The 24,851-nt window shown below is 40.0% G+C and overlaps 1 protein-coding gene across 1 annotated transcript in view; it reads right to left on the bottom strand.

Annotated features, from left to right (window-relative positions):
• LOC127450313 (BAH and coiled-coil domain-containing protein 1-like) overlaps positions 1–24,851 on the bottom strand; it is a 141,690-nt gene that overhangs the window by 75,767 nt on the left and 41,072 nt on the right. The window contains exon 3 of the mRNA XM_051714303.1: positions 2,997–3,179. Within this exon, the coding sequence (XP_051570263.1) occupies positions 2,997–3,179 (183 nt within the window). The remainder of the gene's footprint in view (positions 1–2,996; positions 3,180–24,851) is intronic.

Genomic DNA, 24,851 nt, shown 5'->3' with positions numbered 1-24,851 from the left:
AGGAATTGTCTGTAGATCTCTGAGACAGGATTGTATCGAGGCACAGATCTGGGGAAGGGTACAGAAACATTTCTGCAGCATTAAAGGTCCTAATGAGCAGAGTGGCCTCCATCATCTGTAAATGAAAGAAGTTTGGAACCACCAGGACTCTTCCTAGAGCTGGCCGCCTGGCCAAACTGAGCGATCAGGGGAGAAAGGCCTTAGTCAGGGAGGTGACCAAGAACCCGATGGTCACTTTGACAGAGCTCCAGCGTTTCTCTGTGGAGAGAGGAGAACCTTCCAGAAGAGCAACCATCTCTGCAGCACTCCACCAATCAGGCCTGTATGGTAGAGTGGCCAGACGGAAGCCACTCCTCAGTAAAAGGCACATGACAGCCCGCCTGAAGGACTCTCAGGCCATGAGAAACAAAATTCTCTGGTCTGATGAAACAAAGATTGAACTCTTTGGCCTGAATGGCAAGCGTCATGTCTGGAGGAAACCAGGCACCGCTCATCACTTGGCCAATACCATCCCTACAGTGAAGCATGGTGGTGGCAGCATCATGCTGTGGGGATGTTTTTCAATGGAAGGAACTGGGAGACTAGTCAGGATTGAGGGAAAGATGAATGCAGCAATGTACAGAGACATCCTGCTCCAGAGCGCTCTGGACCTTAGACTGGGGTGAAGGTTCGTCTTCCAACAGGACAACGACCCTAATCACACAGCTAAGATAACAAAGGAGTGGCTACGGGACAACTCTGTGAATGTACTTGAGTGGCCCAGCCAGAGCCCAGACTTGAACCCGATTGAACATCTCTGGAGGGATCTGAAAATGGCTGTGCACCAACGCTCCCCATCCAACCTGATGGAGCATGAGAGGTCCTGCAAAGAAGAATGGGAGAAACTGCCCAGAAATAGGTGTGCCAAGCTTGTAGCATCATACTCAAAAAGACTTGAGGCTGTAATTGGTGCCAAAGGTGCTAAAACAAAGTATTGAGCAAAGGCTGTGAATATTTATGTACATGTGATTTATTTTTAATAAATTTGCAAAGATTTAAAACTAACTTCTTTCACGTTGTCATTATGGGGTATTGTTTGTAGAATTTTGAGGAAAATAATGAATTTAATCCATTTTGGAATAAGGCTGTAACACAACAAAATGTGGAAAAAGTGAAGCGCTGTGAATACTTTCCGGATGCACTGTAACAAATCTCAACAAACTGAGTTTTGTTTTTTTTAGATCAGAGCTTAAAACTAATTCTTAAAACTAACTTTACAAAAAATTATCATGACTCTTTCATGCCTTTCAAGATTTTAATAATTTCCTATTAATGGTTTCCAAGGATTGGAAATCCCAAATTTACCTGATATTTGCAGGTTTACCATGAACATGGGAACCCTGAATATTAAACATAAACAGTGGCTAGTAGCTGTACACGTAGGTTAGGCGTTCCCTTCTTTTCTAAGGAGGCAGTTCTTGGCCGGAATGAGCTGCAAAGTGAACCCGACTTTATGCTAATATTCAAAAGTGAGCCTCTACACAAACACTCCCTCCTTGTGTAAACTTCAAAGGGAACAGGGATTTAAACACCATACCAGAAGCAGGGCACAGGAAGAAAGGAGTGAAAATAGACTAGGGTATAGTGATAACTGGCATGGGGATAGTGTGGCGCTCAGAGATGCTGAGTTTCCGGATTACACCAACAACACACGGATGAGTTCCTAATTCTTTACGAATCATTTGGATGTGGCCCGGAGGAGACTTGTGTGTAAATACATGCCGAGTGTGCATCGGGCATGCCTGGGCATCTCCTACTCTTGCCGTCCCTCTCGATATTCCTCTCTCTGCAGAGTTGTAGTCTTTCATTTGCAGTGATCTGGAGCCAGCTCTGGAAGAGGACAGCTGTTGGTTTGGCAGGCTGGGGGTCGGGTGTGGCTCAGACTTGGGCCAAGCTCGTATAAGGGATGGGAAAAGCCACACTGGCTTTTACATGACAGCTGCAACCCCTGTTGACCGTAAACTTTTTTCTTCCTTGAAAGTTTTGTGTCTGTGTTATGCGACATTTGTGTGTGTTGTGCACAAAAATTCTCGTTGATGCAGGCAGAGACCACAAGATGTTTTGGCTGAACTTTTGCCCCCTTTGTGCACTGTGGAAACCACTGGGGTGGTGCCGTTAACAGAGCGGGAAAGAGAGAATTACTTCTACTTTCTGAAGGCAAAAACACTTAGATCAGAGCAATTCAAATCCGGTCCTGGACAGCTACAGTACTGCAGAGTTTAACTCCAACCCTAATCAAGTACACTTGAACAAGTTAAGCAAAGGGTGAATCTCAATTGGCTCCCTAGTTCAGAAGGCAGTGCACAGGGTTGTGTCTAGAAAGGAACTGTCTCACTAGGAAAGTCTTGTAAGAGTCGAATTTGCTGTTACTAAGGTTTGGGTTGTGGCAAACTTGCGACAAATTGTCCATTGTTGCCAAAGGTTTGCTGCAGGTTCACCACTATCAGTGAAGAGCTGCAAACTTCTGGCAAAAATTTGCAGCAAATCACAAGCTCATTTTCATGTGAAAATAATAAGTGGCAAATTTGCTGCAAATTTGTGGCAAGTTTGCCAGAACTCTTTTTTTGTAAGGGTCATCTTTCGTAGCATGCATGTAGGCAACATTGATGGCAGTCAGATTAAGGTGTATACATGTTGGATGAAGCTGAGCTATAATCTCACTGTCTAGGTCTGTCAGTCTGACTTCAAAAAAATTGGACTGCATGTAAATGTACTGAGCATCCCAGTGTTTAGTGGATCAAGACACTTGCTAGTGCCTAAATTTGTGTTCACAATATACCAATTAAAGACATAGGGAACTAGGGAATGAGATGATGCACAGCCAAGGTCTTAAGGATTCCTTGAAAATTACAGGCAGGGTGGGAACTAAATGTGGGGTGGATTTGAATATTTCTGACATAGATGGACACAAATTCAGACAATAAGATTAGCAGGTGAGTCGCACTGAGCTGTCTTACCTTCATGTGTGTGGGGGAACCAGATCTGAGAGGTGCTGGAGTGTGGACCCCCGCGATAAGAAGGAGAGGAGGGAGAGGACGGAGGTCTGGAGGGGTGTGGTGGGTGCGATGGAGGGGAGCCTAGACTGCTGGCCAGGAATGTCCCCATGAACGAGGCAGAGGAGTTGCCCATCAGTCCACTGCCTGTGCAGAGAGGGAAAGGAGAAGGAAGCAGTTAAGTGTGCAGACTGAAATGTTAGCTCTGGGTTGTGGCGTGATGGTTGGCACGTCTGAGCACAAGAATTCATCCACTGTAATTGGATGATTCAGCTTTCTTAAAACGTCCTACAGTCAATACACTCTTGGCTCAGTTTTGATGCCAGTTCAGAGTGTTATTGGGTAATCTTGCATAGCCTGACATTTAACTACGACTTTAAAGTGTAGCCCACTTTTACAGGAAAACTGACATATAAAATGGCAAAGCATTTTGTGGTGTTCAGGGTTGTAAGGTAAATATGTTGTTTAGGGTCAATTCGAAATTGGATATAACCCTAAAAGCAAATATTTTAAAGTGTTCAAGAGTATATCCATTACTTGCAGCTAAGTGCCACAAACAAAACTCCTGAAATCTCTCAATAATTCAATGCCGTGAACCTTGAAAACCAGGCAAATCCACCGATGTATCAATGATTAGTTCTTCCTTGAGAGCACATATTGTAGCCTGTAGCCTCTTTTCCCAATAGACTGATAGAAACCTCTGCTCCCTGACTCCTGGAAATTGTGCAAAGCCAGCCAGCCAAATTTCAGCTTGCTATTTTGAGAAAGGTCTTACCTCTTTTGTCCACAGTATGCATCAGACAGTGTGTGACCGGATTTAGGGTGTGCCATCTGAGGCAGAGACTTGTTGTTGGGTAACTTTCCAAGTAAAAAATATCAAACTGACTGACCTGTACCCTGAAAACATGTCTGGTCGGCTCAGAGGTCAGCTGGTAAGTTCATTGTCTACAAGCAAGAGTGGACGCCATCCATCCAACACACATACACTGCTGTGAAAAAGTATTTGTCCCCTTCCTGATTTCTTCTATTTTTGTGTATTTTTCATACTACCTAAATTGATTTAGATATTCAAATGAGATATAACATAAAAACAAAGGCAACCTGAGTAAACACAAAACAGAGTTTTCAAATATATATATATATATATATATATATATATATATATATATATATATATATATATATATATATATTATTTATTTATTTATTTATTTATTTATTTATTTATTTATTTATTTTAAAGAAAAAAAGTTACTCAACACCTATATCACCCATGTGAAAAATGAACTGCCATCTTAAACTTAATAGCTGGTTGTGCCACCTTTAGTAGTAACTGCAACCAAATGCTTCCAATAACTGGAGATCAGTCTTTCACAATGCTGTGGTGGAAATTTGGCCCACTCTTCTTTGCAGAACTGCTTTATTCAGCCACACTGGAAGGTTTTTGAGGATGAACTGCCCATTCTGGCCACAGCAACTGCCCATTCCTGCCACAGCATCTCATTCGGGTTCAAGTCAGGACTTTGACTAGGCCACTCCAAAACTTTAATTTTGCTTCTTTTGAGCCATTCAGAGGTGGACTTACTCCTATGCTTTGGATCATTGTCTTGCTGCATAATCCAGTTGCGCTTGAACTTCAACTCACAGACTGATGACCGACGTTCTCCTTTTCTGGTAGAGAGCAGAATTCATGTTTCCCTCAATTATTGCAAGTTGCCCTGGCCCTAAAGCAGCAAAGCATCCCCACACCATCACACTACCACCACCATGCTTGACTGTAGGTATGATGTTATTTTTGTGGAATTCTGTGTTTGATTTATGCCAGATGTAACAGGACCCCTGTCTTCCAAACAGTTCCAATTTCAACTCATCAGTCCACAGAACATTCTCTCAAAAGTTTTGAGGATCGTCAAGGTGTGTTTTGGCAAAATTCAGATGAGTCTTAATGTTCTTCTGGGTTAGCAGTGGTTTTCGCCTTGCCACTCTTCTATGGATGCCATTTTTGGCCAGTGTCTTTCTGATAGTGGAGTCATGAACAGTGAACTTTATTGATGCGAGAGAGCCCTGCAGTTCCTCGGATGTTGTCCTTGGCTAGATGAGTCGTCGCTGTGCTCTTGGAGGAATTTTGGAAGGTCGGCCACTTCTGGGAAGGTTCACTACTGTGCCAAGTTTTCTCCATTTGGAGATAATGGCTCTCACTGTGGTTCTTTGGAGTCCCAGAGCCTTTGAAATAGCTTTGTAACCCTTCCCAGACTGATGTATTTCAATCACCTTTTTCCTCATAATTTCTGGAATTTCTTTTGACCTTGACATAGTGTGCTACTTTTAGCCAACTTCATGCTGCTGAAAAAGTTATATTTAGGTGTTGATTTGATTGAACAGTGCTGGCAGTAATCAGGCTTGTGTGTGTGTAGTCCAGCTCAACCCCATTATGAATGCAGTTTCATAGATTTGAGGATTTAGTAACTAAGGGGGCAAATACGTTTTAACTCAGGCCCAGTTGGTATTGGATAACTTTTTTGCTTCAATAAATAACATTATCATTAAAAAACTGTATTTTGTGTTTACTCAGATTGCCTTTGTTTTATGTTAGATCTTGTTTTAATTTTTGAAACAATTTAGTATGAGATATACACAAAAACAGAAGAAATTAGGATGGGGGCATCTCACAGATGAATACACATTCTTCTCTGTCTCTCTTTCTCTTCTGTGAATTCCCTTCCCAATTTTCCTCCTCTTTTCTCCATTACCATTCTTTTTTCTGTCACTCAATATCACACCCTCAATCTCACCCTAAACTCTGTTCTCTTTTTCTCCATTTCAATCACTGGCCTCCTCTGCTGTGGTACCTTCTTTGGTTCTGCTGGAATTTTCCACCATCCACCAGTTTCATTCTCACACACTCTGCACACCAAAGCTCTGTTCCACAACCTAGTGAGCTGCTTCACTGCCTACACAGACAGCTGACATCTTAGGCAGCACTATCATGGAACCTCATAAATGACCCCTTCGGAAAGCTCTACATAAGCAGCAGCTCTGCAAACCACACAAGTAAGGCTTCTCACGGGAGACTTGACTCGCAATTAGATTTCAATAGAATTTGACATTAGCATGTTGCTAAGCTAGGTGTGTTTTAAATAAGCAGAAAATATAGAGCATACACAAACACTGGAAGAAATAATACATTTGTAATTACAATTAACAATTTTTTTTTCATGAAGTATATTGATTTCAGTACAATTTGATGTTAGCATGTTGTCAAACTAACAGTTTGATGCTCTAATTAGCATAGAAAAACAAACATTTAATTACACTGAAAAATATTGAGGTAGCATGTTGCTAGGCTAATGTTTTTTTTTCTTTCTCCCAATTTGGAATGCCCAATTCCCAATGTGCTTTTAAGTCCTTGTGGTCGTGTAGTGATTTGCCTCAGTCCGGGTGGTGGAGGACGAATCCCAGTTGCCTCTGCATCTGAGACCGTCAACCCGTGCATCTTATCATGTGGCTTGTTGAACACGTTGCCATGGAGACATAGTGTGTGGAGGCTTCATGGCATCCACTGTGGCAACTATGCTCAACTCACCACGCACCCCCACCAAGAAGGAACCACATTATAGTGACCATGAGGAGGTTACCCCATGTGACTCTACCCTCCCTAACAACTGGGCCAATTTGGTTGCTTAGGGGACCTGGCTGGAGTCACTCAGCACGCCCTGGGATTCGAACTAGCGAACTTCAGCGGTGGTAGCCAGCATCTTTTACCACTGAGCTACCCAGGCCCCCATTGCTAGGCTAATGTTAAGATACTCGAATAGCCATAAAATACAAAGAACATACAAATATTTGACAATACATTTTTAATTGCTCAAACATTTTTTATCAATATTTTTAATTACTGAATGAAATATAACTATGTATAATCTGTATTTCTCTCACCTCAACCACCATCTTGGATTTATCTTGTCACTTAGCTCGTCAAAATGCATTCTGGCACACATATTTAGTCACATACACCCTAACCCCCACATATGATCAGATCACCCGAGACACATCTTAATACCAGGTATAAATGGGGTCTATGATGCCTTAAAATGCTGCTTATGTATGCAGCTCACTAGGTTTTGGAACAGAACTCACAAATTCATATTGCATTCAGCTGTAGTTCGAGCTCAGAGTTACAGCAGCAGTATGAGGCTCTCCAGAACACCACTGTGTTTATCGCTGTGAACCCATGAGAATGTGCAAAAACTGTTCCTCAACCACTGATTTGGAGAGAATATTGGCATGACGAGATCTTCACAAGCATGACCTAAACAATCTAACAATGTTTACAGCTTTGAATGGTTTAACATGCCATAGTAAATCAACATTTTAACTTTTGACCCCACATCTTCACTCTGACATCATAAATCCTACAGTCTTGGCCTCTTCATCGTAATTACAAGAGGAAGTTTGACATTAACTACAAAACGCAGCAAGTCCTTTCTCTGCTGTCACCGTGACCCTGTTTATTTTAGTGCGTATAGATAAATGCTGGTACATTTTCAACTCTTGCATTTGTCTGTACTTAACTAGACAAATTTGAGTAATTGACCAACAACAGTAATGCTTCAATAACTGCTTGCTGATGAGCTATTATTCATTATGGAATGAGACAGAGAAAGACACACTGATTAAGCACGTTTTAATTGTGCTCCCAAGTTGCCGATGGCAGGTCTGAAGAAGAGGTCTACACACCTGTGCATTCATCCCTTTAAGCTGCAGTACTGGATACATATGCATAAGTGGGAGCAGCAGACATGCATGGACATGGAGCAGATAAGAGCCTCAAGACTGAACAAAGATCTTGCCTTGAAACTGAAAAGGAAAAATAGAGCTGTTGTTTATATGTCGTTTCATTAATTGGTTAATTGGTACGGGCAAGCTGTTTTTGGAACAAGAATTAAGTCCGTCTTACTCTCTCACCCACACATTGTAAAATAAAGCCCATGCCAAGTTGGAACAGCCCTAGTTTTAATGTCTCTACTTTTAACACATCTACGCAATGCAGACGTCCTCTTCAAGCAGAAGCTACCGCGCTGATCGGTAGAGGTGTACACACACACACACAGCCAGGAGCTGCTGCCAACCAAAACGGGCACTGGAGTGGATCTGGGATCCAGGGCGTGAGAACACAGACCAAGTCCTTGCCACTGTTTATTTAGCAGGTCATTAAAAATAAGACGTGGCTCGGCTCAGCTAAGCCAGCACTCGTAATGTGCTGTTTTCTCTGACCTGACTCTGTTTACAGCTTTGCTAAAGGATCTTAGGCCATGCCAGTCAGGCGCTTCCCCACATGGTTAAGAAAATCGGGTTATGCACATCCTAATCGGCACCGATCCCTGACAGTGAGAGATATTAATCCTATTAGAGAATTTAAAAAGACGGGTTGTGCTGCCTACATCAACACACACACAAACGCATGTATCCATGTATCAATGAGATCGCGTATACACCCACACCTGAGTACTGCAGCATCCTGTTTAAATATAGAAATTGTAAGTACTGTTTTTATTGAGGTTTTGATTCTGAGTCTTTTATTGATTTTTCTGATTCCGATTAATAATTTGATTCAATTAATTATTATTTGAGTACTTTTGAGGAAGCAATATATAGGAACTACACATCGTTTAAAAAACAACCAGTCAGTAATTTACACAAGTTTAAGTCTCAAAAGCCAAAGTGGTGTTTTATTTTCAACAAAATTTCAGTGGGACAAAAACGGGTATGCAACAAATGCAATGCATACAAGCGCAACGCAAACAGGTTGGATGGCGAAACTTCAAGGGGACGCCAACGTTGATCTTGCATACAGCCCATGCATTCCTGCATAACACAATAACAATTCTCAGTTCAACTAGGACATGATGAAAAGAATGAATTGCTGTTTAGTAAGTGAGACTTATTCTAAACTTTAAAGTGAGATTCAGTAATTGCTCCGACTAATTCAGAGGTGTTTTTGATTCACCGAAAAGAACCGGCTCATAATAGTCATTCACTCAGGAATCAGACCACATTGGTCACATGGAAAATATTTCACGATTTATATTCAGTAGCGATGCAACTGTCAGAGTTCAAGTTGGACATGACAAAATGTATTAACTGCAGTTCAGTAAGTGAGTCTAATTCTAAACTAAGTGGTGTTTAGTAAATTCAGTAACTGCTCAGTAAATGTGTTTTTGATTCACTGAAAATAACCACAAAGGAATTTGGGAATCAGACCACACTGGTCACACATTACATTTTGTGATTTAGAGTCAGTTAGCCACCATGGGTCCGAACAGTTCTGAGCGATTATGTAATGGTTTCAGTAGCATTTCTACTTAAGTATGGTTCGGTACAGTCGGATTACAAACTGTTCCTGGCCCAGAGTTCTCAGCACGGTTAACAAACCATACTCCACCATGCTGGTGAATGTGATGGTGACAGTGATGTGGCAACACATGATTGGTCACTTGCCCAATCCATTCTAATACTGATTTTGCAGCAAAATGATAAAAGAAAAACATAACTGTTTCTTATAAGCACATATTGGAGCGGCACAGTTCTGCATCGAGAACCATTCGACCTGATGGTGGAAAAGCATCTATTGTGTACACATTGAATGTCTTGCGCAGCCATAGCACATGCCTCCCATCAGCGGACGCAACAAGATTCATTTAACTCCCCATCAGCTCAGTGGGAAGCATCTGATGGATGCTGTTGTCATGGGGATGGCAGGAACAGGAGCGATGGGTGAGAACAGAATGGCCTCATCCAAACCAGACGCACTGTGGGCAGCACCAGTCTGGAGTGTTGGTAACATGCACCCTTTCAAACTGATCACATGTCAGTTGAAGAGTATGTCTTCTACTGGAGGAATTTACAGTTTGAGTGTACTAACTGATCATAGGTCAGTGTTAAAGGCAGTAAGTAACACTTAGACATTACATCATCAGTTTGGACTTGCTGGCGGGATTGCTCATATGAACCATGGAATCGTACCACATCACTGTTGACAGTGAAGGCACAGAGACACTTTTCAAATTTGAATCATCACTCTAGTCTAGATATGGTAACACAAGACCACACAGCTTAGGACTATGGGTAGGAGGAAATGTCAATATTATAAGGTATTGCAATATCATAACTCACAATATTTTATCGATATTCTAACACCAAGAACTGATATTTTAGTAAAAATGTTCACATAAATTTTGTATTCAGAAAAAAAAGAGATTGAGCACCTCTCTGTGAAGCTTGTCCATTACCAAAAATCTAGAGTTCTGGCAAACTAGCTGCAAATTTGCCGCAAATTTGCCAGAAGTTTGCAGCTCTTCACAAGTAGTGGTGAACCTGCAGCAAACCTTTGCAACAATGGACAATTTCCCGCAAGTTTGCAGCAAAGCTAATTTGCATGTGAAAATTGCAAATTTGCCTATGGTGAAAATGAATGGGATTTTTGCTTCTGGAACAAGACAGTTGTGCTTTATAGTAGTCTTAATGTAACAGTTAAACAAATCCCCCCATTTCCTTCACACAAACATAAGTACACCCATAAAATAACTAACGAAAGAATTGTAGTGTCTGGTTTCTTAGGAAATTGTGTCTAAATGGCTTCATCAACAATAACGTGAAGCTGGGAAGCTCTCAGTAAGAACTAGTGGTCAAAAGAAAAACAGCTGTCCTGTTTCTGTACGCATTGAGTTCCATGCAAACCACATCACTGAGCAGCAGGCTATCGGTATAGAAGCGATAAAGTCTTTCAACTGTGAGGAAACGGTCTCACTTTGACTTACCTAATAAAAACATCCCGTAAAGGTCGCTTGAGTGCTACGTCCTTTATCTTTTATATAAAACAGATGTTAGATGTAGAGTTCAAGAAAGCAGAACTCCAGCCTCCCATAACGAGAACCTCAGCACCTCTTACAATCCTGGCATAGTGAAGGATAGCAACAGAAGCGATTTTCCAAGCTCCCAAGCCTCAGACAGACTGAAACTCATGGCTGGCTCTCGCCCTGTGACTCAGAAAATGCTTCCTCACTGTAAAAAAGGAGCAGGAATTTCAAGTGGCTACTGAAGTGGGGGGATTTCCTTATAAGAGTCAAAGTCATCTTGAAAACATTAGAAGAACTAGTAGCCAAACATTCCTATTGGTTTGTAGACAACTGGGATGGCGTTCTTGTTTCACAACGCTGGAAGGACACGGAGACCAGGAAGTGGCGGGCGGGACCCTCAGGGGCCGAGGTGGATGAGTGGGTGAGTGTGTAAATTGGAAGGGGTCGGTCAGACAGCGGTCTGTGGGTCGTTCTGACCAGTATCAGAGTGAGTCAAACTGAAGCAAGTCCAGAGCTCATGTGGGAAGAGGACAAAATATCATTTCCACATGTTTTCGACATGCCACACTTAGCGTTCTTGTCAAGTGAGTCCGGTGGATGTGGTCGGTCCGTGGGTAGTGGTGAAAGACAGAGAAAAAGAGAAATGAAAGGGTGTGTACTTAGACGACAGTGACTGAAAAGTGGAAAAGGCAGCCGAACAGATAAGGACATAGGAAGTGGATATAAAAAGGATGTGTGTGTGTGTGTGTGTGTGTGTGTGTGTGCCTAAGGTGGCAGCCAATGTTTGTTCAGTGGCTTGGTGGTTAGCCACTAAAACTCAAATCAAAGTATGTGGGGTGACGAGCATTTTTTTGTCCAAGATATCTTGTCTAATGTAAATCAGACTGACACATACTTTCTACCAAAACTAACTAGACTTTTTTACACAAATTGTTTACTTCAATTGAGCCGACATGATGGGTATAAATCAAACTAAACCTCAGTGAGTAAACAACTGTCTTTGTGGGCTCTGAATTAAAAACCCTTCAAATAGCAAGTGCATCTACTTAAGAAATGTATAAAAGCTTGTGCATATTCAAACTTGGCACCTCAAGATGCTTGAGGTGGGGAAAAATCTATTATTTCAAAGTATTGCAGTATTTTACCGATACTTACATGATACTGTATTGGCATTCTAATGCCAAGAATCATAATTTTTAGTTTTAAAGTTTTTTCATATTAATGTGTTGGGAAAAAGAGATTGAGCACCATTTAGAGTAAGTGTGTGAGAAGACAAAACATTCGACCAAAATGCAAACTCAAAATGAGCTAAGAATGTCAATAAGTTGTTTCATTTTAAGAATGTTCTAACAGATCCTTCATACAGCTAGACTGCAAAGATTCTGTGTAATGATAAACATGCTGAAACCAAAGTACGTTATTCCCACACATTATTTTCTGCCATTGACATGCGACTTCTATGGCTCTACAATGAAATAAAGCACAAGGTTCAGCACTTGTTTTGCCATGTTGCATCAAAGTCCAATGAAAATGAATGATGAATGAAAAATGCTTAATATCAATTCTGAATCGCAATACTTAAAAAATCTAAATATTACTGAATAGCAATCCACATCTTATTTCCATGTCCCTGCTGATTCCCAGCCCAACAAGATATGTCACAGCAGGTTGTCAATTGCTGAAGCACCTAGTTTTAATGTTGCTTATGCTGATGAATATGGCATTTTGTTTTGTTTTTCAAGGAGTTTGACAGACGTTCATGGAAGAAAGAAAGTTATATAGCCTTGAAGCAACACTAGGGTGAGTAAATGATGACAGAATTTTCATATTGGTATGACCTATTCCTTTAAAAATGAGGGATGATTTGATCTCAGACAGCTGAGCAGACGAGAGTCCAAATAGACACAAACTTAACTCATACAAACCGAATGTGAAAAATGTGTGACAATTTGTGTGAAATTGAAAGAGAATGATGAAATAAAAATCATCTGTCAGCCTGATAGAGGGACTGAAGGAACACATACTGTGTTCATACCTGCTGCGTCAGCCTCGGCCCCGGGCGGCACAGGGCTTCAAATTTACAACAATCAATCATCTCTAGCGGTCTGTCTGCACACAGTTTACTCATTGTAAGGGGCTCAAACCTCAGAACTCCTGTACTAGGAGCCAGGACATACCAGGCAAACAGACAGCTGACGGATGGCTGTTTGAACGTCAAACCCAGCAGAAGACACGTTTTATGGGCACGGTAAATAACAAGGCCGGAGCGAGCAGGAAGTCCAGCGGCTTATAGACAATGAATGCTTTCACCGAGATACCCAGTCAACACAGGTCTATACTGGGTGCTATGTGTGCGTGTTGAAAGAGAGAGCAAGAGAAAGGCATACAGAGAGAGAGACTGTGTGTGCAAACAGCTAAATAGAAGTGGGGGGACAGGGTGGGGGTGCAGGTTGCTGAGTCATGACTTGTTACCATGGCGACTAAGGTAAATTTGGAAATTCATTAAAATATCAAAAGAATAGAGAAGGAAGTTAATCCTGGCCCTTTCTCTCTCACACGTTCCATTTAAAGTGATCGTTTAACCAAAAATCAGAAGATTTGAGATTTGAACATGCGGACATGTGTGATTTTCACAAAACTTGACAAGAAAATGCCCTGTTCAAAATGTAATTGCAAATCTTTTTTTTTTTTTAAATGAAGCCTACATTGAGGACCTTTAAAATTGTTTGCATTGTAACACTATTTTCAGGACAATTAAGCACATTTTAGCCCACAGTTCCAATTATCATAATATTATTTTACTGTATTGCAGTAAAACAATGCTGTTGTACAATTATTTTTAATTAAAGTCTGCGAAAATAAAAGGCAGTACCAAGGGAGTACTCTGATAAATAAATACTGTTTACAATAATTTAGATAATTGGAATTCATATTTAAATAATTAATTAATGATAAAACAATTATAATTAATAATTTAAATAATATAGCATTTGTTTACATTACGGTAATAAGGACATGGTAATGACATATTAAGAATATCAACCTTTTTTGCATTGCGGTAATGAAAATCGGGGAGTTAAATGTGCATAGCTGTCGTGAAAATAATGTCACAATGTAAAAAATCTTAAATAGCCCTAAAAAAAGGATTCATTTTCTATATGCTAAATTTAATTTCTTACTTGTTTCTTTTGATTTTGGAGTAAAATAGGACCTGGGTTTTGTGAGCATCACCCATAAATGAACGAGATTTGCTTACAACTAGGCCTAGATTGGATGACATTTGTTTCATTGACGTCAAACCTGGCACATCTTGATGTGCTTCCATGAATGAGATGTGAGTGGAATATTTTTCAGCGACTAATGTCTTAAACTTCAGTCTGTTCTCCACACAAAGCTATCATATGACTTCAGAACAGAAAACTTTGGCTCATGAGTTTTTGTCCTTTTTTGGGACTTGACATTTTCACCATCACTTTCATTGTATGGAAAAGAGAAGCCTGTACATTCTGCTAAATAACTCCTTATATGTCCCTCAGAAGAAAAAAAACAATGTTTTGAGCAACATGAAGATAATTTTTTGGTGAACTATTCCTTGAAGTGAAGTCTAAAGGGGGTCGCACACCGGACGTGTCTGGTGGACAACATGGCGCGTTCTAAAATTCAAAACAACTGTTTTCAATGAAGGTACGCACACTGCCGCCACTCAGCGTCTGTCGGCAGCACCCAGCTACAACTCCAGAGGCTGTTCAAATTTCTGCCGTGCCACGGAGCACAACTCTCATATTTTCCATTAAATTCAACCCAAATCATTATCAAAGGACATAGATTATTTACTTTAGCATTCTTCATTCTTGAACAAGGGAAAAAACCATGGTAACTTTTGTGTGTACTGTCTGCAACCTGAACCGCATTGACGTGACCCGTGTTTGATACCTGTGCCATGTCTTAGCCACGACACATTGTGGCGCTTCTCGTCTGGTGTGCAACCGCCTTAATGCTGAGCCACAGCAGCGAAAACACATTCAGAACCAGCCAACAAAACCCAGTTCTCAGTTCTCCAAGCTTCCTGAAAGCTTCACTACTTACATCACCTCACAGGAGCCACACTTCAAGCCAGACTCCTGCCATTTGGCTTGCAGAGGAGCACACTCCCGCGACACACTGTTTTCTCTCCAAACACCTCATGTTGCTCTTTCTTCCCACTCTTACTTTATTAAATTCCACTGTTCACCACCAGCTAACAGCCCGTCTACACTGAGAGCGAACAACGCAGCATGACAAAACTTGAACATTCTCGTTTTAATCAACAAAACTGTCTACAGTGCAAGTACACGTCTTAAAACTTCCAGCGTCCAAAAAAATGTACAGCCAAACAAAACATATTTCATGTTTAAAGGTGAAGTGTGTCTAGTGTGTACTTTCCATGCCACTAGCATAATCAAACATTATTATAAATGCATGTGGAGACAAATTTTGGACCAATTCGATTTTGCTGGGGGCGGAGCCCAATGCAGCACAACAAAATTAGACACTGATTTGAACAAAAACTCAGACAAACACAAAATAGATTTATCACTTGCCACTTTATCGCATCGGGGGACACATTGTTAGGCTACTCTGTTTTTCCATTCATGCTGTTGTACTAAACCACATGAAAGACAGCAGCTCAAGAGAGATTTGAATATGAAAACATGAGAACAGGATGTTTTTCTTTATATCTCTGTCTAACTGTACTCATCTAGATGCAATTTCAGGATTCAGAGTCTGTTTCAGCAACATACAATTTACATTATTATGTTCTGTCTCTTCCTTCACATTCTCATACTCACAAACACATAACAAGTTGCCCATCACAGCATTGGCTCAACTCCCTACAATCCAGTCTGCTCCCCTTTCCCATGATGCTACCCACTGGCACAGTGGAGAGAAAATCAGATTTCTTCCCCCACAGGGCCTGAGCAGTGGAGATGATATGGAAAATGATTTCAGATAGCTGCTCAGACTCATAAAGCTTACTGCAGTCCGCTAATGAGACGCTGTCTTTCTCACAACTGGTTTCACATGACAACATATTACATACTTGTATTATGTGCAACAGGGAAGACAAAAGTAATTCAGTCCCAAGTCACTACTAAAATTTTAAGATGTAACAATATTAGCCATTCTAAGTTACTGGTAGAAAAATATGCATGAAAGTGCTCTAAGCCATAAACCAAACCAACAAGCGCCGAGGTGAATCACAATATTAAAAACTTTAAAAAGTATTTGAAAATACCACAAATTTCTCGAATGGCATTTGTAATCAAAAACTATTGACTAAAAAACTATGCTGCATCCACGCCACTAGGTGTCAGTAGATGACCAAAATGACAAAAACACAAAAGTTACTGGGTGCACTTTTAACGTCTTTCATGAGGAAATTAACTACAATCTCATGAAGCATTGCGAATGACATATTTGAATTAAAAATGATAGAAAAAAAAACGAAAACTATTGATTTAATGTTGTTAATTATAAGTACAGAAACAATATAATTACATTTTGCTGTAAAATATTCAGATATATACAAATATATAAGTAGTTTGAGAGTGTAGGGAGACTGACTCAAATGCATCATTCACAGTGCGTTATGGGAGTGGACGGTTCATGCTGAGCTCTTTTGATGCGCTTTGTTTGCTGCGACTCTCTGATTGGTGGATCTTTCTCTTCAGGCCCATGGATAGAGTTGACATTTAGCAAGTTTAAAGTTTAAAGGCATATACCACTGACTACATTTACATGGACACCTGAAAGTGGCTTATTGCGAGAAAGTGGCACTCCCATTTACATGCACTGTATAAGTGCCGTACTCTTTACTCCCGTACACATTCATTTTGGTCAGTAAGCAGCTTTCCCTGCAGCAAAGTAATTTCCCTGCAACGCTCGTGTAAATAACAAACATGGTGTCTGAGGACGACTTCGCTATTTTTTTAATTCTCAGTTGCTTAGCTTTTTTCCAGATATTTTAGAATTGTTGCTGTGTTTGTTTCCTTAACTTTCCATCGTGACCTGCAGCAGAATTGCGCTGCAATAGTGGGGTTTCTCTCTTACATAAAACTCCGGGATTCCCCCAGTGTACTTGAGCACATATGTGTGAATGTGAGGGACAGTTGATATTTTATACTGGTATGCATAAATGGATATAGTTTATAGTGTATGTGCTTTTCCAACTGTATTCCCAGAAATGTTGAATTCTTTCCGCTGCGTTGAATTGTTGTTGGGCTCCATCCGATGACATTTGTTATCCGGTCTGTTCATGCACATGTGCCACTTATGCATTGACATGGCAATATAAGCAGCGTTCCCCGGGAGAAACTCAGGTGTGCTAAACCGCTTTCTCTTAACCTCTTATAGGGCATAAGGAAATCTGAGTTCTTGTTTATGTTTCAGAATGCTTAAAAACAATGGAACAAACAAATTTCTTAGATGCAGGTAAGCATGGAGACTGATTAACAACCTCGCAACTCATGGCAGGTTTGTCTTAAAAGTTTGATAAGTTGTTGTTAAAAATGGATTTGCCTATGGAATTTGTTTTTGAGATTTTTACTTCTGGAACCTGACTGTTGTACTCTATTAGGCTGTATTTACACAAATAAACATGGGTAGAGTGACATTTCCTTGTGTTATACTTGGGTAAAAAGGATTGTAATTGCCACAGTTTTTTCTCAAAGACCCTTATGCTCACCCTAAACAGTCAGGAGCTGTGGTAAACAGAAACTGAACAGTGTTAACTTCTATCAGGCGTGTTTTTCACAGGCCTGATGCCAAGCAGGAAACAGGGCTGAAGTACGGTGTAGGTGGTGTGGGCCATCTCATCTGAGACTCCAAGAACAGATCTCTCTCATTGTTAAGAGCTGCCATCTGTTTGAACAGAGCTGCACTTGAGTCATCGTGCCTCTCTTTCCATCCAAACGGGATTTAACATCATGACTCCCAAGTTTGGAAAAGCACGGGGAATTTTTAACGGATCTAGTTTGTTCCGACCACTGTTGCTCAATCCGTTGGTCTTTAATTTCATGTAAGGGTGAGTAATAATATGTCCCGGAAAGCATTGGACATCAAGTGGGGATTCAATACAGTGCCAAAATAGTTGTGTGTCCTTAAAATCCTAACATGACAACATGTTAATATTGAATAAAATAATATAATATTGATCTGGGCTGTCAGTAATTCACAACGTTTATTCTCAATTCAAGAGAACCCAGATTAGTCTGGGTTCAGATTTGTGTTCTTTTACCTTGATTGAGTTTGATTGGACACATGCCCTTTAACAGGGCAGTGGTAGCTCAGCAGCTAAGGCTCTGGGTTACTGATCAGAAGGTCGGGAGTTCAAGCCCCAGCACCGCCAAGATGCCACTGTTGGGCCCTTGAGCAAGGCCCTTGACCCTATCTGCTCCAGGGGCACCATATCATGGCTGACCTTGCACTCTGACCCCAGCCTAGCTGGGATATGTGAAAAAGAAGAATTTCACTGTATATGTGCAAATGTATAATGTGTGATAAAGAAAATTATAATTAAATTATTATAACGTCAACAACAAAAGATTGTTTTTCTGAAAATGTTTCTTCCTCCATTTAAAAAGTTGATAAGCCTACTTATTTTGTTATCCTATAATTATATGCTTAGTTACATTTTATTGTTTGCATTTAGCATTGTCCATGGCCCAATCAGAACAGACCAGCAACCCATTTTCTCTGGATTCGAAGTAAAGCAACTGTGAGTCCAGCTGAAATATTTTTTTTTTTTTTTTTTTAAATGTTTCTCCTAAACTCGGTTTAATTGAAAAATCGACATTAATAGTGTAATGTCCAGATTGCGTACTTATTTCTCTTCCAATAAACTGACCACAGGGTCCAAAAGTGTGCAAGAAAAATGCTGTGTAGTAAATTTGTGTGTAACACAAGCCTTTGACTACATACACTGACGCCACTCGGAGGCTGTAAAAGTGTGTGAGTGTGTTTTAAGAGGGCTTCATATCCACAGCCCACACATTTACCCTTGCCACATCAAACGTCCCCCCGCAGTAAAGAACTGGGTGGTCTTTTTCAGCTGCGCGACCAATAAGAGCAAGAAAACAGGTAACCACGGACAACGAGACAGTACGATCAGACTAAACTGAGAAAGTGAATCTTGATAATCATATCTGTTGTGAACAATCATGGGCTTTGTTCTTCATGCATATTTGTTTTTCTTGAGAAATAGGATGAAATATAATTCTGACATGTTCTTAGGTTTCATGAGATTCACCCGAGCGTGTACACACACACGTTACACACTGCTACAGTCGCTTTAGTTTCTGTGATAGGTAAGGATCTCTAGAGAGGCTATTCTATGGTTAATATATGACACATGAAGCAACACTGTATAAATCTACTCCACACTACTGCAGTAAGTGTTCCACTCTTCAGGGTTGATTTACTCCTCAACGTTTTTATGTTTCCTCATCCCACTTCTTCCATACATCCTTTTCCCGCATGACTCCATCACTCACTCCTTTACAGATTTTCTTCACTTTTCATAGCTTCATTGTCTTTCTTCCAGCTTATTTCCCATTAACCTGTCCTCCCAATCACCTCCCTACTCCTCCTGTTTCTTATCACCCTTCAACTTTCAAAGTCCTCTTCCTTTATAAATGTCTTGTTCTCATTGTCTTTGGCCCTGTAGACTCGTTCATCAGTCGAGAGAGGATTAGGGGGATGTGTTCTTCTCTTACACATAAATCACATTCCCAGTACACCAAGAAACGTCCTGTTTTGCTTTCACCTCCTTCACTTATAATGAAAGTCAAAGTTTCTTGCAAGGAGGTCTTTGATACCTGGCAAACTTGATCACACGTGAAGTCAGCCTGTTGTTTCTGAGAGTTCCATTATCTTCGGATCAGCCACATTATGCAGACTCATAAGTGCCATCTCCTATCAGACATGATTGCATCAGCTCCATCATGCTTACTTTCCCCTGTGAAGTGACCTGAAGTGTGCTGCATCAGCAGCATGGGAGACCTGGGTTTAGATCCCGTGTTGAAACCAGGACACACGATTTGGAGGTTGCATTTTTCCCTCTAACAATACATTTTTACTCCACTGATGGTTAGGTTTAGGTTTGGCATTTGAGTTGGGGGTTCAGTTTATCAGTTTATAAATATGCATTCCTCTTCACTGTATTACAGCCTGTACAGCTGAAAACAACTTGCTTCACAACTCGCTTTTGGTGCCCCTCCGGAGATATTTCAACTGGAATATAAAAAACAAATGCAGCGCTTTGTCCAATGGGGGAAGTGTTTCAAATTTTGGTAAGCACAGACCGATTTTAGCTAAAGAAAAGTCAACCTACTGTTTCCGATTTCACTGTGAGATCAGCCTGTACCTGGAGAGAGCTATCCGTTAGCATTCCCATTCATCTCAAAGGTAGTTGCACGGCTGGCACATGCACTACCAGAAGAATGTGATCTAAAATATGCCATCTTCAATCCGGTCTCATGAAAAGTTGAAACTGGTATTGCAAGATGGCAAAATCGTAAGAATCAAAAAATCGTATGACACACCTAAACCTAAACATACTGTAAAGTCTAACCCTTACCCAAGCCTAGCCATAATTTTTAATAGGAAAATTATTTTTGTGTACCACAGAAGAAAGAAAACATCTGGTTTGGAATGAGACGAGGGAAGAGTATTACAGGTTATTACCGTGCATCAGTCATTTGTATTGCATAAATAAATATGGAAAGAGTAACCAAATTTGTTCTTAAAATAAAGTGTTTGATAGAAGGCTAGTTCAAATTTGATGCCTGTATTGTATCTATTTCAAATTCTATTTGTTGATTTATTGGTCTCTATGGGAATAAAAGTCATACCATGTTGTATGAAGCCAGCCGTACTTGCATCTTGTACGAATTATCATGAGACTGTGTTGGCCATCTTTGCTTCATGGGCAACTCTCTCCTCTGCCTATCGTATTCTGATGCAATCAAGGTCACCCAACTCACAACCACCTCAAAACACAAGCTGCATCTGCCAGGGTCAGCTTTACACTTGAGTTATGCCGCTCATGAACAGATCCTGATCATCCATGGAATGCCACTTGGAGTCTGTTTAACATCTGCCTAGGTTGGGCCTTCAGTGGGGGATGAGCAAAATTAGGAGGGTTTCCTGTGATCTGTACAGAAAATAGAGGTCATGATTGCTAGCAGAAGAGCACGTGAGGAGAAACATACAGCAGAGCCACTCATAAAAATGGCTCCAGCGTGTTTGGTTGCGCCTGTGTGAATTTAACAGCACAGAAAATCAGGAAGAACACAAGCCCAAGGTTGAGATGCTATTTGGATGGATGGACTGACATTCTGGAAATCTCATATCACGGGATGAGTAATTCAGCAATCATTTTCTATATGCAAAATATAATTTTTCATTTCTTTCTTTTAATTTTGGAGTAAATTAGGACCAAGACCATTTTTACAGGTTTTGTGATAATCACCCCATTGCAGATTTTTTTTTTGTGAATTTAAAAAAAAACTTTTTTCCCCCCAAAGATTTAAGAATGAAAAAAGAAAAGAAAATAACATTATGATGTAAAATGAAGAAATATTTAAGATTCTTTCATTTGAATTTAAATTTGTTTGCACTAACCAATTGTAAGTACATTTACAGTATGTACATTTTACTCAAATTACATACAGATAATATAAGTTGTAATGAAAACTTTTGCTCTCTTTTTTCTGTCGATAGCCGCAAACGAAACAATACAACTATTCATAACAGATGTATGGAAATCTGGCATAATACAGCTGCGAAAACAACTGTTTCACAATATCAAACAGAAAACAGTACTGTTACTCAAAATAGTAAAACTAATATTAGCAAACAGATAGTCGAGACTCAAAGTTATGATTGGATTAGCCACATTCAAAGCTGTTGCAAAATAGACGAATATGCACATCTGTTAAATTTTATAATAATGTGCCACACTATGGCAAAGTTGCTCGGCAACCCTAAACAAGTAAACTCTAACTCGGGTTACCTCCCTGAATAACAAGTTAATCGTTTTAACTAACGGCTGACACATTTCTACCGTTGCACAGCATGTACTGTCATACTGCCAGGCCTAGGGTGGACTCATAGTTTGTGTCTTGTGTGATCTGACAAATTTATCTCCGTTTGAAAAGTGTTTCTTTTAGAGGATGAACAGACTTCTAGTTAACATCCTTTGAGACAGAGAGAGAGAGAGAGAGAGAGAACAAAACACAGATGCCTGACAGCTGGACGAGGACAAAGATTGCTACTGCTATTACAGCATCAAGTTCTGAGAGACAACACACACAAACACACACACACAGTACTATATTACAACAAACAGCGACGTAGATTATAAAAAAATGTACACCAGTATAACCTGTTCTCACAGAATCACGCAACTTTACCTACATTTTACGTGGATGGTTGTATCGCGGCAGTTTCCTGGTGAAATGAACACTAGAGGCGCTATAACAACAATGACTTTTATTCACTTTCACACAAATCACAAGAAAAAACATTCATAAACACTTACTTTTCACTCTGTTCATCACACAATGATATCTTATATTATATAAACACTTTTACTATAGAACATGAATTATTTTATCATTTGCATACATAACCCAACACTTTTACAAGCTTGTTCGAGTGTGATCAAATTGCTCAACTGATGCACTTGTGATGTAAATGAGTGGGGTGCGAGTCCTGAAGAGCTTGTGAGTCGACACTTGAGCTGAAATTGTCGTAGAAACACCACAAAATCACATGGCATTTTATGGCAATATTGGTCCATAACAGACAGGGTAAATCAGACTTATACTAAAAAATGTATTGAACTATAACAGTGAAGTTTGTTATGGATGCAATGATTTGAACTTTTAAATTTAAAATCTAATTTCTTCACCAAAATTATTGTATAGAACTTTTCTGTTTCTCCGAACTCACATGTCAGACGTTGATGATTTTAGTTCTTTAATCTTCCCATTCCGACAAAATGACAGATAATGATTATTTGAAGCGCAACCTCTGAAAGCGTCTAATAAACCAAGGCGCCCCTGCATTACACTCTGTAAAAACATTGAGACGTGGTGCGATGTCCGTCTAGTACAAGTTTACATCGGAAAACAATTAAAAAATCAGCACAAACAGACACAAAACGCATTTGGTGTAAACAGCCCCTAAGACAACTGACAATATCACACAGGCCACTGAAAATTTTTAAACGGCCTGGATTTGGCCCGTGGGCAGCCAGCTGAATAGGCCCGAGTTAGATGCATTAACTTGATAGAGTATTAACCTTAAAACCTCATTTGTTTGGAAGAAAATTTAAAGCTGAAGTATGTAACTTTTTCTGTGTAAAAGGGGTCATGAAATGGAAAATGTAATTTTCCTTGATATTAAGACATATAAGAGTTAACTGCACTATAAAAACATACTGTAAATTTCAGAACTTAAAACTTCCTCCCCAGTCTAAAAAGAGCATTTATAGTTGCCACCTTTTTGAAATGTCTCATTTTCAAAACTGTGTGTTCATGACGTCACGAGACACTGGTCAGTTGTATTTACACGCTCCACAACATGTGTCATCGCCCGCCCACTGCCGTTCAGTTTGTATCGTAAACAGAGAGGGGGAGAAACAGGCCTAGTGTGACCAACTATTCCTGAACACCAAAGGGGACCCATCTGGACTATTTTGAAGTTTTTTATGCATATAACATGCATTACACGGACGTCTTTGACCGTTGTCAGAAAAGGAGACTCAGTTCGGCTTCCTTCAGCTGCTCTGCGTCTTGCAGTTCTTGCACCCATCTGCACTTTTTTTAATTGTTGGTGTATGTAAACAAGCACTTGCTGGACATCTTTGACTGTTTGGATATGTTTTGCCGATCTGCTTCTCAGTGCACCAGTGTGTGTGCGTTATGTTTTACCGTGCTATGGACTGTGTGTTTATGTGTCTAATATCAGCGTCGACTGCTTGTGAACCAGTCATAATACGATTCAAGCTTTGCAAAGGAACTGTTATTGAAGAATGGGGAAGTTAAAAACACTTGGACTTGACTGCAAAATCATGAGTAAACAGTTTAATTCATGAATATTTCAAATGTCATGACTGTCTGATAGTTTATGGGGCTGATGTGCTTGAGACTTTAATATATTCAGATTAAATATGTTGGATGTGCATTATGTGTAAACCCTGAAATTTAGTTTTATAATGTTGTGAAGAGTTTGTTTATTCTCTTCCTTTTGAGTTTCAAATATGGCTGAATTTGAGGGGCTGTACGTTGTTAGCCAATCAGAACTGTGGGCATTTACATTGAAGTTTAAATGAGACACTGGTGCCAAACTGAGCGTTTCAGTCAGAGGAAGAGAGACAGTGTGGAAAATGACCATTTATTATTAAACTATGACAGTTTTGGTGCAAAACCCTTTACTGACATTATCACTGGACCTCAGGGAAGATTATAAAATTATTAAAAAAAATTGCATTTCATGACCCCTTTAAAATACTTTCGCCTCTCCAAATTTAATATGCAGAGACAAATATTAGTAAACCATTCATATGTAAATTATTTCGATAACTGTAAGCACTTTGTCTCAGTGGCAATATGAAAATCTTCTCTCTGTTTTGAGCGACTCGCTTAGACCTGCCCCAACAATGTTACTTAACCAATGGCATGAGTCGGGTGTGGGACTATCTATTTGTTTGAGCAATGGCAGAAACATGAAAACGATGTTTATTTTTGCAATTCTGTTTGGTGGTGCAGAAATTCAATACTTCAGCTTTAACTCACTTTTAGCACAACACAGTAGACATTTCACCTCGGAACTGCTGCGATATGTGTAATAAACCATGTAATGTCATTTAGCAAAAATGCCGACACAAGTCACTTCAGTTTTATGAGATCAGTCTGAA

Source organism: Myxocyprinus asiaticus, chromosome 13 (genome assembly GCF_019703515.2).
Source record: "Myxocyprinus asiaticus isolate MX2 ecotype Aquarium Trade chromosome 13, UBuf_Myxa_2, whole genome shotgun sequence".
NCBI classification, from domain to species: Eukaryota; Metazoa; Chordata; class Actinopteri; order Cypriniformes; family Catostomidae; genus Myxocyprinus; species Myxocyprinus asiaticus.
The sequence above is the reverse complement of the archived record's forward strand: the minus strand, read 5'-3'. Positions and strand labels throughout refer to the sequence as shown.